Source organism: Macrobrachium rosenbergii, chromosome 15 (genome assembly GCF_040412425.1).
Source record: "Macrobrachium rosenbergii isolate ZJJX-2024 chromosome 15, ASM4041242v1, whole genome shotgun sequence".
In the NCBI taxonomy this organism is placed as follows: domain Eukaryota; kingdom Metazoa; phylum Arthropoda; class Malacostraca; order Decapoda; family Palaemonidae; genus Macrobrachium; species Macrobrachium rosenbergii.
This window is the reverse complement of record NC_089755.1, coordinates 59176798-59194058: the sequence shown is the minus strand read 5'-3', so window position 1 is coordinate 59194058 and position 17261 is coordinate 59176798. Positions and strand designations below refer to the sequence as shown.

The 17261-nt window shown below is 37.1% G+C and overlaps 1 protein-coding gene across 4 annotated transcripts in view; it reads right to left on the bottom strand.

Annotated features, from left to right (window-relative positions):
- Positions 1-481: 481 nt before the first annotated feature.
- The window catches only part of LOC136846822 (G-protein coupled receptor moody-like), a 51147-nt gene continuing 34367 nt past the window's right edge, over positions 482-17261 (bottom strand). Inside the window, exons 1-11 of one of the 4 annotated variants that reach the window (XM_067118085.1) lie at positions 14546-15396; positions 11462-11602; positions 11067-11186; positions 9193-9246; positions 8673-8800; positions 7450-7600; positions 6706-6802; positions 5763-5898; positions 4812-4964; positions 2462-3539; positions 884-1021 (exon numbers count right to left, since the gene is read on the bottom strand). In XM_067118085.1, coding sequence (XP_066974186.1) covers positions 2482-3539; positions 4812-4964; positions 5763-5898; positions 6706-6802; positions 7450-7600; positions 8673-8800; positions 9193-9246; positions 11067-11186; positions 11462-11602; positions 14546-14649 — 2142 coding nt within the window. In that variant the 5' untranslated portion in view covers positions 14650-15396 and the 3' untranslated portion in view covers positions 884-1021; positions 2462-2481. Of the gene's footprint in view, positions 1022-2461; positions 3540-4811; positions 4965-5762; positions 5899-6705; positions 6803-7449; positions 7601-8672; positions 8801-9192; positions 9247-11066; positions 11187-11461; positions 11603-14533; positions 15411-17261 lie in introns of those variants that run through there. The other 3 variants (XM_067118084.1, XM_067118088.1, XM_067118086.1) reach the window with 3 other exon arrangements.

Below are 17261 nucleotides of genomic sequence, written 5' to 3'. Positions count from 1 at the left end.
ATTTGTGCTAATTTGTACTTTTAATATGTACTAAGCTGGCAAATTCACACTCACTGAATGTTATTTTTTCTTGTATTCATTACATATTAGATTACTCCACAATTGTCGTCGAGGCTGTACGAGTATTTTACACCTGTCATTCATAAACTCCCATTCATTTTCCTCCCGAATCACTTTAGCACTTTCCCTCAAATCAAGGTGAAACGCCCCATAGTATATACAGTATATAATCTTGTCCTTACAACACCTTGATAAAAATCCTTGTCACCGATGCGTTTATCATTCTCTGGTTTCCTCCACAATCAGAATTTCCCCTCAGAGCCTTCGGGTCCCACGCACGGCCCGAATTTCGTATGCCCAGTCCAGGACCCACTCATTTGACGCATCCTCCGTCTTTGCATGAACTGATTCGGTTTTGTATTAATTTCCTTTTAATGGTAGTCTCCTAATTATTTATCAGTGTCTGTTATTTTGTTAAAAGAAAAAAAATACCGCCTCACATGTCACAACTGTTAGTTTTCCTGTCGGTAGCGAGGCTGAAAAGAACTCTATATTTCTATTGTTTTAAAAAGATATCTCGACGTGAACTGTAATGAAGATTACTCGGAATACCTTACGACATTCAATAAAATTAAAGAAATTTGTTCTCGAGTAACCTACACATTTATATTTACAACAGTACTCAACATTTAACTGTCCTCGGTTTGACAACCTGTCCATCACGGGCCACGGCTCATTTTGCGCAGTCGACCGGGGGTGATTCCTCGTTAATCCTTTGTGATCTGGCCGACCTGTCTTGGGCAGTGGGTCCTGGTCCCGTCGCTCGTCCGTCCGTCTCGTACGCGTCTGGTTTCATCTTTTCATCGCCTCTCCTCCTGGTGGCGTCGTCATTTGTCGACGAAGACCTCCGGGAGTTCGTGGCACTCGGGGAGAGCTGCTGCGTCGGAGAGGGACACATTGGACATCAGCGTCTTGTCGTTGAGGTCCTCCATCACGGCTTTGTTGCGCGCTTTGTTCCGCTCTGCGAGAAGAAGAAGAAGAATAGAAGGTGCCACTAGGTGCTGCCATTGTTGCTTTGATTTCTGTCCGCATTGTTGCTACTGCTAATGATTATAGTTATGGTAGTAATGGATAGGAATATCTGGCCTTTCCTCTATAATAATAATAATAATAATAATAATAATAATAATAATAATAATAATAATAATAAAAGCACGGTTCACCAAAATGGTGAAGAAATGTAAATGTGTGTGTATATATATATATATATATATATATGGTGTAAATGTGTGTATATATATATATATATATATATATATATATATATATATATATATATATATATATATATACATATTTCTATATGAATGTCTTTACTGTAATCCAACAGTATAATATGCAGAAAAAAAGGCCCATAACGACGTACTTATAGGTTGCAGCCATATATTTATGACATATATTCCGAAATGTATGGTGCTTTTATGGACCTTTTATCTTCATAATTCTATGGATTTATAAAATACATATTTACATTTACACCACAGTGGATTTCTTCGCCAATAATAATAATAATAATAATAATAATAATAATAATAATAATAATAATAATAATAATAATAATAATATAAACGCAATACTCAGGCTAAAGCGTGCAACAGCAGAGCAAGCTGTCATATCACGTTTCCAAACATTAAGAAGAAACGAATACAATCAGGCAAGGCTGTTAAGGCAAAGTCACAAGAGAATGCCTTCTGCATATCCGCATTTTCTGAAACAGCTGGTGGCCACTTGTATGCTTACCCAAATATGACACAGGCACTCCTAGAAGAATCCTTGCGCGTGAGACATCGTTTTGTGGATAAAACAGGTGAAACGTGTTTCGTAACATAAGAATCAGGAGGTCTCCACTGCTGTGAATGTTGTTTTAAGCTAATGCAGAGAAGCAAAAGTGGCAAACTTTCTAAAGATGTTTCAGAAGCTTTTTAACTTTGATGAAATAAAAATAAAAAGATGTTGAGAAGGGAAGAGTTTTTTTTAGGATATTTCAAAAGTTTTTTTTTTTTTTTGGCCATAAGCAATTTTGACACAAGAAAAAAAAATTTTATATATATATATACTGTATATATATATATATATATATATATATATATATATATATATATATATATATATATATATATATATATATATATATTCTGTATATATGTATATATATATATATATATATATATATATATATATATATATATATATATATATATATATATATATATATATATATATATATATATATATCAAGAAGCGAGATTTTTTTGGGGGTATTTTCGGAAAGGCAATGCAGGAAACAGCATCAATATCATACGTTGCAAAACGCTGCATAGTCTGGCGCAAACGGAAATGGGTCACGACGAGACCAGCTGGCAAAGAGCGTGAACAAAGCGGTCAGGCTTCAGAGTCCTACCAGAGAATGTATGGCGTCATTCACTCCTGAAAGACAGGGTTGTCCTGCGAACGTCCGACGTATCCCGCGGGCGTCCAGGGCGCCCAGGACGCGTGCCTTTCGTATATCCCGAGGTTGACCTCCTCCAGGAGGCATCGGGAGAAACGCGACTTGTGCCTCAAGGTGCAGCTGAAACCCGCTGCGTCCTCTCTGTCGGAGAGCGAGTGGTACCTCTCCCGACAGCACTGGGTTACGATGGCGGCTTCTGCTGTTGAGAGAGAGAGCGATTTCTTCTTCGCGACCACCAGTCGAGGATGGGACGTCCCGTCAGCGGCTGCAGGTTCAGAGGACGGGGCGTCCTCTGTGAGGTCTGGTCCTGTGTCGCTCGAATAAGAGGGCTTTGGGGTTTTGGCAGAGTTGCTCGGAATCTGCCCAGAATCTGTACTATTTCTCGACTGAATGCCGAAGTTTTCTATGGCAACATTGACTGGATTATTACTTTTCGTATTTAGCTTGGGACTGATGAAGAGACAACTACTATCATTGTTGTTGACATTATGACTGATTTTGTCCCGATTGCTACCTGAAGAAGGAGAAGAAGAAGAGGTGGAGGTTGACGAAGAATAAGACGGAGTATCTTGAAGCGAAGGACCTCCGACATCTTGAGCAGAGCGCTGGAGGTCATTAGTACTCATACCACGAACACCCGCCACGGAACTCCTGTAATTACTGTTGGCACAGCCTTGACAACTGCCCCGAGGAAGGCTGCTGCCCTCGCTACCAGCAAAGTGGTCGCAGTCAAGAGCCCTCGACGTGTCCAAAGAAAGCCCGTCTAAACTCTGCGTGTCTGGCGTCTCGAGCCCCAGAAGGCGAATCGGTTTCAGCATCCGGCGATGGTAAGATGCATCCAGCATGTTGCGGTTGCTCCTGGTCTGGAAGGCTTGCGAGCAGGCGTGAGTGCAGGGCGAGGGATACACGGAATGCGCCGACGCGCCGATGCTGTTTTCCATGCAACGCAGGGAGCCATCGGACATGCAACTGCAACTATTGCAGTGAGCTGCGCGGATTCTTCTTCGGCTTTCCATGCGCGACTTGTAACCTGTTAAATAATTCAGGGCAAACTGGCTAATTCATGCTCAACATGCTGTTAGGTAGTGTCACTCTGTCCTAAGATTACGAGCGTTAATTAAAATTACTCACAGTGGGACGAGTCTTGAAATGGAGAAAGAAATCCATAGTTATTCATGGGTACGTATATTTAAAAATAAATCTCCACGGAGAGCTTTCGGGAATCTGTTCGATTCAGTGCCTTGAAAAGGGGAATCGAACCGATTCCCGAAAGCTCTCTGTGGACATTTATTTGTAAATATACGCATCCATAAATAACTTGGATTTGTTTTTCCACTGCGAGCATTACCAACACATCCAGACATGCGTTACTGCCACCTGTATTAAATGTGACCTTAGGAACCGAAAATGTGTAATGTGAGTTCAAATATAAGTGCCATAATATTAGCTACATCAACGTGCAATAAGGGTTACTTGAGCTATCAAATATTCCAATTTGAACTACGAAATCAAGATTACATCACGATGCATGCAATATATACAACATACAGCGGAAACGGGTTGACATTTCAGTAACCTACCAAACATTATTAATTTCTTATTGATATCAGGAATGACTCTAAAGAAAGGTGATAAACTAACTATAGATATTGGTCACAGTTGTTTATCTTAAGTGTAGGTACTGGCAAAGATAAGTTAAATGTAAATACAAGCTCTGGAAATCCCCCGCGGCTTCTGTTTTCCGTGTCTTCCTTCTGGGCTAAGCCTCAATCTTTATCAATCTTCATCATTACCCTTCTTTTTTACTCTTTTCCTTTGAGCCTGGACTAGACGCGGACGCCTGGAAGCTATTCTCACGACCTTTGCATTTCAAATATTCTTATGTGATTATAGTTTTACTTAAACTTTCTTCTTTGAATCTACATTGTCTATTATATTAAATTTTCTTTTTAAGCAAATGAACATCAAAGTCATTTGTTTAGCGCCTATCTGTATATATAAACTATAAAAAACCTCTTTTTCTTTGAGGAACGATCGAATGTTTACAGTTACCATACAAACAGTGATGTACAATTTTTAATTTTGTTTGAAGCAAACGAATATCTAAGTCATTTGTCTTATAAGAAAAAGTATTTTTATTTGTAGTTTATACATACAGACAGGCACATATAAACTACAAAAAAATGATCTTTTTCTAATATAAAACGATCGAGTGATCACAACTCTCGTAAAAATGGCGCTAGCGAAGAAAACATTTTACGCGCCAACTTGCGACACAAACTGACCAAGATTCTCGACTCACCTGAATGGGAAGAAGTGAGCGAGGGCAGTCGAGGCCTCTTGCACAACAACACAGTCTTGTAGGCCTGTCGGTACTGGCGATTCATGATGACGTAGATGACGGGGTTAATGCAGCTCGAGATGTAGATGAGGACGTAGCCCATTACGTGAAGACCTGTAGGGGTTGAATGGGTAAGTTGCTGATTAAGTTTCTGGGAAACTTGGCGCTCACGTTTTTACCGAAACATTGAGTTACGTATGATAACTTTGATAACCACGACGCGGTCTTAAGTTCTCGGTTTGTCCTATAAAAGGCAGTGATGAATTATTCTAGTGTTGTTATTCATTCTGCCTTTTAATTATTATTATTATTATTATTATTATTATTATTATGTGCGTGAACTTTCACACGGAATTTGTAAAAAAGAAGTCGGTAAGACAACATTAAGGGATAAAAGTCAGTCAACAGAACAGACAACTCTCTCTCTCTCTCTCTCTCTCTCTCTCTCTCTCTCTCTCTCTCTCTCTCTCTCTCTCTCTCTACTCTATATATATATATATATATATATATATATATATATATATATATATATATATATATATATATATACATACATATCAATGAATTTTATCACATCACCGTGATTCATATACAAACATTAAGCTACAAATGCCCTTTAATATCCAATTCGCTCTACCTCGGAAATGATACAATTTCATATATGTTACCCGAAGGCGAATTTTTCAGTTGATAATAAGTTCGTCGTCTCGTGGGCTCGAACCACGGAAGAACAAGGACTCAGGACTACAGTGACGCCTTAAACCACACAGCCACAGAAACATACATACATACATACATACATACACACATACACAAACCTATCCTCTTTAAGGAAGACAAAGATGAAAACTTAAAAAATAAATAAATAAATAAAATAGATAAACAAAAAGGGGTTGGCGGTCATTTTCTCACCTGGGTAATTAACACCTTTGTCCAGGTTCTTCACGAGAGTGATGGGCAGGTAAGTGATCAGAAAGGCTATGAAGATTATCAGGACCATCTTGGTGATTCTCCACTCGTTCCTCTTTCTCCTCGCCTCTCTCTCGACCTGGTGAAAGAGGGAGAAAGGGAAAGTTAAGGGAGAAAGTCAGGAGATATGGGGGATTCTGACTGTGGAATGGACAGGTGGGAAAATTATAAATTAAATAAATTAAATCAGGAGAAATGGGGGATTTTGATTGTGGAATGGAAAGGAGGGAAAATTATAAGTTAAATCAGGAGAAATGGGGGATTTTGATTGTTGAATAGAAAGAGGAAAATTATAAGTTATATCAGGAGAAATGGGTGATTTTGACAGTGGAATGGAAAGGTGGGAAATTATGAGTTAAATCAGGAGGAATGGGGAATCTTGAAATTAAGAGAGAGAAAGCTGAGTGAAAGGAAAAAAATGACAATCAAGTAAAAGGAAACTAAAAAGAAAGGAAAATTAAAGGAAGTCATGAGAAATTGGGTTCTGTTTTAAGAACTGTGTTAAGAAAGAGGAAGCTGGGTGAAAGGAAGAAGTGATGATTAAGCAAAAGAAAAAATTAAAGAATGAAAAAAATAAAGGAGGAAACAAAAACAAAATAAATAGGAAATTTTTAAAGAGTTTTGGAATGAAAAGACAGGGAAAATTAAAAGGAGACAGTGAAATAACATGAAATCTTTAAAAAAGCAAAACGCAAGAAAATAAATAAAAAAAAAAAAAATTAAAAAGAGGAAAAATAAACTAAAAAGATTAACTGAATGGAAAAATTAAACAAATCCTTTCAAAATAATAAACAGGAAAAATAACTGAATGGAAAAACTAAAAAAAAAAAAAATCTGCAAAGAGCAAACATCTACTATTTGGAATAATAAATACCAAAAAACCGACCTTGGTACGACTTCTAGAATGCCCCTGGAGGGCTGACCCCGTGGCGTGGGCACCGTTCATGCCCCGGGTACTGTGGTGACGCATGCGCTTCTCTGACCTGTCAGGATGAAAGCGATGGGATTAGTAAAGGGATCAGATGGTTAGGATCTCTGGATCTGATCAGCCAACCAAATGAAAGCGATGGGATTAGTAAAGGGATCAGATGGTTAGGATCTCTGGATCTGATCGGCCAACCAAACTGGACAAAATAATGGTGTATTTATGAAAGGGGAAAAGAAGAGGGTGGATTTGTATACAGATCCGCGATCCAGATCCATGTAAGAGTCTGATTCGTGATCCGGTTTCATATCAAAAGTCAGAGAGTCTGATCCGCGATCCAGTTTCGTATCAAAATCTGATCCATGATCCGGATCCATGTAAGGATCTGATCCAGAACCAGATCCATATAAGAATCTGTCCCGTAATCCAGATCCAGTTAAAAATGTGAACTGTGGTCCAGGAGAGAGAGAGAGAGAGAGAGAGAGAGAGAGATTTAGTTTTCCATCTCCATCTCTACTTCTTACTCAAAGTTTGTTTGAAGTCACTGCATGTAAAACATACGATTCTCTCTCTCTCTCTCTCTCTCTCTCTCTCTCTCTCTCTCTCTCTCTCTCTCTCTCTCTCTCTCTCTCTCTCTCTCTCTGTCAACCAGTTCAACCTGTTCATTCATTCACTCAGAGGAAACAACGGGTCAAGTCGACTCACTTGTGAATGACGATGAAAATGAGAGAGTAGCAGATGACAATGACTATGGCTGGAACACAGAATCCTAGTCCAAAAAGGACCTGTTTGGGTGCCTTGTTGTTGTCGTCGATGATCGAACACGTCTGCAGTCGACGGTCGAATCCGAATCGACCTGGAATGGAAAATGAGGAGTTGGATTAGCCAATCAGCGAAATTATTATTATTATCATTATTACTATTATTATTTAGAAGATGAACCCTATTCATATGGAACGAGCCAACCAAAGGGGCCATTGACTTGAAATTCAAGCTCCCAAAGATTATTATTATTATTATTATTATTATTATTATTATTATTATTATTATTCAGAATATGAACCCCATTCATATGGAACAAGCCCACCAAAGGGGCCACTGATCTGAAATTCAAGCTTCCAAAGAATATGGTGTGCAATAGAAAAAAAATCGTAGGCTAAATCATGATAATTATCGTAATATATTTTTGTTTTTATTCATTTTATTGTTCTTGGAAAGAATTTTAAGAAGGATCTAAGCAATGTTTTTCATCTCTCTCTCTCTCTCTCTCTCTCCCCCTCACAAACAAACTCTCTCTCTCTATCTCTCTTAATCTCATAAGGGTCATATATCAGGTTTTTGTTCTTATAAAAATAAAAAAAAATATAGAATGATATTACAGTTAAAGGACAAGGTGAAACATCTGCTTCTCTCTCTCTCTCTCTCTCTCTCTCTCTCTCTCTCTCTCTCTATTAAAATCCCCTTAACTATCATATGATCCATATAACATGTTTTTGTTCTTTTAGGAGATAAAAAATATCTAATAAATTGATCTTATAGTTGAATGATAAAAGGAAACATTTCCTGCTTCTCTCTCTCTCTCTCTCTCTCTCTCTCTCTCTCTCTCTCTCTCTCTCTCTCTCTCTCTCTCTCTCTCTTCTACTATTAAAATCTCCATAATTATTTTAAGATCTATATAAGAAATTTTTGCTCTTATGAAAGATGTGAAATTATCTTACATTTGAAGAAACTCTCTCTCTCTCTCTCTCTCTCTCTCTCTCTCTCTCTCTCTCTCTCTCTCTCTCTCTCTCTCTCTCTCTCTACTATTAAAATCTCTGAATTATTTTAAGATCTGTATAAGAAATTTTTGCTCTTATGAAGATGATGAAATTATCTTACATTTGAAGAAACTCTCTCTCTCTCTCTCACGCCATGAAACAGAGTCTTACCCCATTTCTTCAGAAGGGTCGGTACCAGCATCACGAAAGCGAACACCCAGCAAAAGGCTATCATGAGAGCTATGAAGACCTTCCTGTAGACGAGCTTGTAGACGCTGAAGTGGGCTATCATGATGTACCTGAAGAATGGACAGGTAGGCACAGGTGAGAGGAATGCATTTAGACAGGTAAATGGATAAATAAATACATATGTAAATGAATAAAACATGAATGTAAGCTTATATAAATGTATACATATATACATATATTTATATTTGATATGTATATGTGTATATATACATTTATGTATATATACATATATATACATACATACACATATATATGTATATATACATATTTATATATATATATATATATATATATACACACACACATATATGACAATGAAACTAATAATAAAACCAAGTGAATAAGGTTTCAAAATTAATCCAGCTATTCAAAGATTCTTGCACCGATTGGGCTATCACAACTGATCACACACAACCGAAAATGTTCGAGACAAGATCCATACCTGTTGATTGTAATCATGGCGATAGAGAGTAGCGATACAGCAACGTTCCAGTACCTGTAGAGGATGGAAATTGACGGGGGGAGGTTAATTACACATCGGTTGAACACAGAAAAGGAGAAACTGTTAATATAAGAATGTTCATATTTAAGTGTATAGTTCAGCCCGTTTCTTGCTTGCTTCCGTCGATCTAACCATTGAAATGCGTACTTGATAGTTATTCAATTGTGGTTGGTCGTCGACAGGGACAAGAGGGTTTAAGGGATTAAGAAAAAGCTCATCCGAAGAGACTTGTTGAGAATTTCAGTAGCCTTCTACAACCGGCAACGGGTTTAAAGGAAGTCCAGAAATTACCAGAGTAAACTTATTATCAGTTTTATGTCGACAAAAACGCGACCAGAAATCCTACGAGTGGAAGAAGAAGAAGAAGAAGAAGAAGAAGAAGAAGAAGAAGAAGAAGAAGAAGAAGAAGAAGAAGAAGAAGAAGAAGAAGAAGAAGAAGAAGAAGAAGAATGCAAAAGCTGAAACCCAGAGAGTAAATTTATTCTTTATTATTCCGACGGAAGGACGACCAGAAATCCTACGAATGAGAGAGAGAGAGAGAGAGAGAGAGAGAGAGAGAGAGAGAGAGAGAGAGAGAGAGAAGAAGAAGAAGAAGAAGAAGGATAATAAAAAGGAGAAAAGGAGACGTATACTATGCGTTCGTTCGTTTGTTAATCCATACAGTTCGCCCCTTCTGCAATAACTGCCACTATCACGACTGGCTTTTGTTTTCAGCTCAAAGGTAAACAATCTCGATTTTTCCTCTAATTCTCTGAAATCTGTCGCCGGCACAAAAGCCTCTTTTTCCTTTTGACTGAGGCTGCACCACGTCAGAGGTGAAGTCTGAAGAGAGAGAGAGAGAGAGAGAGAGAGAGAGAGAGAGAGAGAGAGAGAGAGAGAGAGAGAGAGAGAGAGAGAGAGAGAGAGTTTCACTTGTCCTTCAAGTGTGTAAGATATACGAGTCAAGTGATACTAGGGTAATTTCATGGAGAGAGAGAGAGAGAGAGAGAGAGAGAGAGAGAGAGAGAGAGAGAGAGAGAGAGAGAGAGAGAGAGAGAGAGAGAGAGGTTTCAAATTTGCTAACCATGCACAAGATAAAAGAGAGAGAGAGAGAGAGAGAGAGAGAGAGAGAGAGAGAGAGAGAGAGAGAAGGCTGCGATATTAAATTCAGACGTCTCAAGGCAACTATGACAAGTTCATATTTCTGTTTTGAGAAGTCTGTCTAAGATAGCCCAAGGTCGCATAGCAGAAATATCTAGTTTGTCTTTTTTTTTTTTTTACATATTTTATTTTCGAATTCTTGAATCCAGATGTTTCTATTTATTCGTGGTAGTCCTTGATATCAATATCATGCCATATTATATGTGTGTGTGTATGTTCTAGATTTGTGTGGTGTGTGTGTATAGATATATACATACATACATACATATTACATACATACATATATATATATATATATATATATATATATATATATATATATATATATATATATATATATATGTCTGTATGACTGTATGTACACTCACTGTATATGTATATTTGAACATTCTACCTATATGTGTATAAAAGTCTTCTCTACAAGTACGTATGTGTACGCATTCTTTCTGCATGTATGTATGTATGTATGCATGTAAGTATGTATTCACATCAGATATATATGCACCTATGCATGTCTGGAGACAGATATTGCTTCAAACGATTTCTAAAACATTTTGAAAGAAGCAAGATATATAATACTTTGAATAATCATAATACGATTGCCATTCTACACTGGCAACCCACCCAAGCCCTGACCGGACTCGAAAGCTGGACCAGCGGCTGCAGACTCTCACCTGAGCAACGGGAAGAGGGTACAGATCCAGCCCTCGCCCCAAATCCACCGACCGGCCAAGAAGCGTGAGACTTCCCAGGGTAGAACCAGGACGCAGAAAAGAAAGTCCGCAACGCAGAGGCTAGAAATAAAAGATGAGAGTTATATATATGTATGTATACATATATATATATATATATATATATATATATACATATATATATATATATATATATATATATATATATATATATATATATATATATATATATTTATAATTATTCATCCTTCTGTCACTCTCTATCGAGTGACAACTGTGAAAACATTTCGAAACTCGACTAAATCTCTCTCTCTCTCTCTCTCTCTCTCTCTCTCTCTCTCTCTCTCTCTCTCTCTCTCTCTCTCTCTCTCTCTCACCTGATGATGAAAGCAGCTGTGACGTTCCTCACGCGGGGACACCTGAGCAGGGCCAATATCGTCAGGAAGTTCCCGGTCAGACCCATGACCATGTATCCTATGAAGAGTATAGCGATGAACCTCGCCACTCCCGTCGACATCCTACAGGATAAATAAATAAATAAATACGTAAATAAATAATAAAAGACAATAGATAACATATAGACAGATATATGAGAGCAATCAGGCTTCTCCTTTCCTTTTTATTTACGGAAATAACACGAAATATCAACCAGAAATCTAAGTGCTGTGTTATTTTCCGGGCGTCGGGTCACGTTTTCCAACCGCTCTCTCCAAATGTAAACAAACGCGTTCCTCTTCACTCCAGACTGATTCAGAAATCGGGGCAACGAACTCGTTATCACGCTTATTAACTTCTCCCGGGTTGAATAATGCGAGAAGTATAATTACCATATATAAGTGGGATTTTCCACGATGGTAATTTAATTAGTTTTTCATTTGTCACAGGACATATACGAACGAATGTCGATAAAGTTATATTAAGACTGGAAACGACATCGTAGATCTGGCTAGACGTAGATCTTGTTGTTTTCATAATAATTCTCACTCGCATATCTCAATTTTAGTTGTAAGATTAACTTACGGAGAAATAATGATTCTCATTACCATAAAAAACACGAATTAAAAAAACTTTTTATTATGTTAAAGTCGGAACTTTCAAATCCGACAGCTTAATGAAGATCTCGGGTGGAAATAGATTACTGCCCATGAAAAAAATTAATTGAAAAATGATTTAATCTAATTAATATCCAACGACGCTCACACCTGTTAAGGATTCTTCCACGTGATTCTTGTTATGACTCTGTCGGTAAGAATAGCAGTAGGCCTAAGCTTTGGAGATTCTAATTATACTTTATAGGCTTATTATTCTCCAGCTGTAGGATTCGATTTCAAATCAAATTAGACGCTAGAAGTATAGCACAATAAAATGTCTTACAAATAAATAAAGAGATATAATGAATAAATTTATGAGAATGCTAAAAATTAATTAAAAGACAACAAGCTTTGAGAAAGACGACTGATAAAAGAGTAATATTAAAAAAAGCGAGAATTTTGATAAATGTACAAAGAAGGAATAAGACTTGGGAAGCTAACGGTAAAAAAATATATAGAAATAATAATATAAAAAAAAACGAAACAAACAGGAAACACGAAAAACAAGTGGGATCACCAACAAAGGATTGGATGACATCCTTACAGGATTAGGATCAATCGTAGGAGGCCTCCATAAAAGGAGCCTAGGGGGATTGTCTTGGACCCAAAGGGGTATCGAATGCCACTAAAGGGTTGATTAAGGGGGGATCAAGATCACTCTTAAGTGGTACGGTGGCATTTTTTTTTATCTTTTATTTTTTCCTCTTCAACGCTGTGACTTTCAGAGAGAGAGAGAGAGAGAGAGAGAGAGAGAGAGAGAGAGAGAGAGAGAGAGAGAGAATAAAGGAACAGAGTAAAATGACTTCGTCACTTGACATACAAGACACCTAGAGAGAGAGAGAGAGAGAGAGAGAGAGAGAGAGAGAGAGAGAGAGAGAGAGAGAGAGAATAAACATGAAAGGAGACAAAATAGATGAAAACAGAGGAGCAGAGACTAAAATAAATTAACGTTACGTAAACCTATGAAACAGATTTTATATAATAAGAATTCTATGAAACAGATCTTATGTAAAAGAATTTTATCTCATTCATATTCCTTAGGTGCGTTCAATTCCACACTAATGAGATCGTCCAAGTGGCTTTAATCTTCAAATCAGTGACACAAACAAAACAAACCTACGTATTCCAAGAGACACTAGCATAAAACAGCACTTAGAATCTAAAGTCAGTATCTATTGGGTGACGACACTCTTATTGTGAAATTCACATTGGAGATAATAATTTTCAATTACGATTAATTTGTTAAAACTTCTGATAATTAGTTATATTTATAGAAGATGAGTCATAATCTAAAATGTTTCTTAATCAATGTCATTAAATAAGTACATATTATATATATATATATATATATATATATATATATATATATATATATATATATATATATATATATATATATATACAGACTGTTTCTTTTCTAAGATATAACAAAATGCACGGTTAGAATGATATTAGAACTTACATATTCCTAGTTAATTCTTCTATTTTACTCTAAAATTAACTACCCAAGTAATTAATACATTTGTCAGTAGAAGCTGGATTAATTTTGTTGGCATGCAGGGCTATACTTAAAATTATTATTTATTTAATGAGAAGATGCATGAACCGACTGGTTATTAAAAATGATCAAGATTTCACTCAATTTGTATTGTTGAGCTAAAAAAAGTCTCTCACTTCAACTACATTGAGCTACTACTGTCATTTCAGTAAATCCTAATACCAAACCATTTTAATTACAATAAACTTCTGTAATGCCATTAATGTAATTCTACTCAGTTCTTTTAATTCCAATAATGAACAACTTGCAATCATTCTGCCAAAGTTCATCCTCACTGAACTATTGCAATTTCACTAAATAATTGAAATTCCACTACGTAATTGAAATTTTACTAAACTACTGCAATTCCCCTAAACTACTGCAATTCACTAAATAGCTGTAATCCCACTGAACAGCTCCAACTCCCCCAAACTACTGCAATTCCTCTAAACTACCGCAATTCCTCTAAACTACTGCAACTCCACTAAACTTCTGTAACTCCACTAAACTACTGCAATTCCACCTACTGCCATTCCTCTAAACTACTGGAATTCCATTAAACTACTGTAACTCCACTAAACAACTGCAACTCCACTAAACTACTGCTGTTCCACCTACTGCCATTCCTCTAAACTACTGCAATTCCAACAAACTACTGCAGTTCCAATAAGCTACTGCAATTCCCCTAAATAATTGCAGTCACAATGACCGTAATTTCACTAATTTACTGCACTTGCACTAAACTACAGCAATACCACTAAACTACTGCCATTCCACTACACTACTGCCATTCCTTGCACAGATTCACTCAATTGTACCACCTCGTGACCCACTTGGCAATTTCGGAGTCAAAGACTTCGTAGTCCGTGAAGTCTTCGTAATCCGTATACCGGCCTCCGGGACCCCACACCCCAAGGGTTTCGTTTTCGTAGTCCATAGTCCGGCAGGAGGAGGAGACTTGTCTAGGAAGACTGCTAAAGAGCTTGGGAAGGTCAAGTTTAGTTCTCAGGAGGGGACTTGTCTAGGAAGACTACTACAGAGCTTGGGAAGGTCAAGGCTAGTCCTCAGGGCTGTGGCGAAGAAGGCTAGGAGGAAGACCCCGAATTAAGGACCAACAGGAAGCTGATAATAATAATGATAAGACTTTGATAAGGAATGTAGAAGTTACTGACTGTCCAGTGTTTAGAGGAAATCCTGTGGCTTATCCTGTTGATAAGTTAAGGAATTCTTGACGGTGAATCGGAAGTGATCTCAGTTATAATTAGTATGACGAAAGTGAGAGAAGAATAAATAATTTCTGTCGGTGAAACTGAAGCTGAATATTCAACAAGGAAAATATGGAATGACGAAATGACTTCATTCAAAGAATACAAATTTCAGAACGAAATTTTGCGGAAATATTCGATTCTCAGAGACATGAGTAGGATAAAGATATTTTAGGAAAATGCATAAATATGTATAAAATATGAACACAGAATTTGAAAAAACAAGAAACGAGATAGAAGTAACCAGAAAGTCGCCACAGAAAATGAGAATGATTGACTGTATGTTTTCTAGGCGTCGCAAAACGGCAGGGAAGGAGAGAAATAGGGAGTTTTAAGAAGGTGCTAATCGGGAGGAAAATTTGAGGCGAAAGTATCCCTCCTTGTGGTCGACTCTTAGCTCACTGCCAGTCGTGGTTTCTGCTCACGGTGAGGTCTGTAACAAAAATAGAAAAGAATTAGTGGTATGTGAGATTTTATGGGGAAATGATAATCTCTCTCTCTCTCTCTCTCTCTCTCTCTCTCTCTCTCTCTCTCTCTCTCTCTCTCTCTCTCTCTCGTAACATCACAGCCTGAGGGTAGTCATCCCAGAATCATGTAGAAAGAAAGAATTAAAAAAATGAAATGACTCTATATAAAATTATATAACATTCTGTAACAATCGGTGCTTCCATTATTATGTTAGCTGTCTCTCTCTCCAATAATTACATAAAGATAAAAAATTCTGTAACAATCAGCGTTTTTACGCTGGTATGAGGTTTGTTCAATCTAACCTAAAGTTCATTATGGTCGAGATGGCACAGGGAAACGATACAGAAAATAAAAGTTTAATCCCACTGTTTATCTTAGTTCCTGCAGGAGACGAAGGACTTGTCAGTTATAATTCCCCCTTGGGAGTAAATGTTCCCAAGATATAGAGCACTGGTTATTAAAAGATATTAGTGGCTTAATATTCGCGGATATAAAAAGTCACACGTAACCAGATTAAGCACTGACGAACGTCAGATGAGAATCAAGTTACTTTTCGGGTACAACGGAGCGTAAAAAAGAAACGCCAAGCGAAAGGAACGAAAGGAGTGCCATAGGAGAAGGTCATGTGATCCTACTACGGCCGGACTGGGAGACTGTCCTGGGACTGTCTTTCTGCCCATCAGTCCGTCAGACATTCATCCGTCTGTTGATGGAAGGGATCCCATCCTTTCCAACATCCCCAGTCCGCTCTCCCAAAAACAGTATCTGTTTATAATATATCTTTCGCGGCTTCCAGTTACAGAATGGACTTTATCAAGGGATGTATTACGCTCTCAGGTGATGTGAAAGAATGGCCTTTATTGCCTTGTGTTTGATGTGGATGTTTTGTTAGGCATAAGTACGATGTTATCGAAACAACGGGAGAAAACTGATAAAACAAGGATAAGGACACTGTGGAAAATATGCCGTTATCAATAGATTTTCTGGATTTCCATGAATATTGACAGGTTATTATTATCATTATTATTATTATTATTATTATTATTAATGAGGAAGCTACGCTGTTACCAATAGATTAACACCTACTGGTAAAAACGAAGACGTCTAAGATATTATTATCATTATTATTATTATTATTATTATTATTATTATTATTATTATTATTATTGAAGAAAATGAAGCTGTTACAACAGACTTTCGAAGACTGGCCAGATATTATTATTATTATTATTATTATTATTATTATTATTATTATTATTGAAGAAAATATGCTATTATCAACGAACTTCCTGGAAGACTTGAAGACTGGCCAAATATTATTATTATTATTATTATTATTATTATTATTATTATTATTATTATACACACTAGGCCATGGGGAGGGGGAGGGTGTCTGCCGAAATTTCAAATACCCATGTTATGAAACCTAACCATTACTCAACAACATCACAACACACTACAACAGGCACAACCGTTTTACCAAAATGTCGACGCTGATGAAGAGACACCCTTATCCAAGGATTATAATTCCTCTTCCTCAATGAAAACATCCTGAAAGGATTATAAGAAAAAAAGGATACGAAAGGATAACAGCGATATATCTGTTACTAATGAATGGGTGAAATCCTATAGCCTGATATTATTATGACGGAGTAGGGTGACATGTTAAGACGACTTGTAACCAGACTCTCTCTCTCTCTCTCTCTCTCTCTCTCTCTCTCTCTCTCTCTCTCTCTCTCTCTCTCTCTCTCTCTCTCAACTTATTTTCTTTCTTTCTTTTTCCTTTTACGTAGTGAATGTGTGTGTGTATGTATGT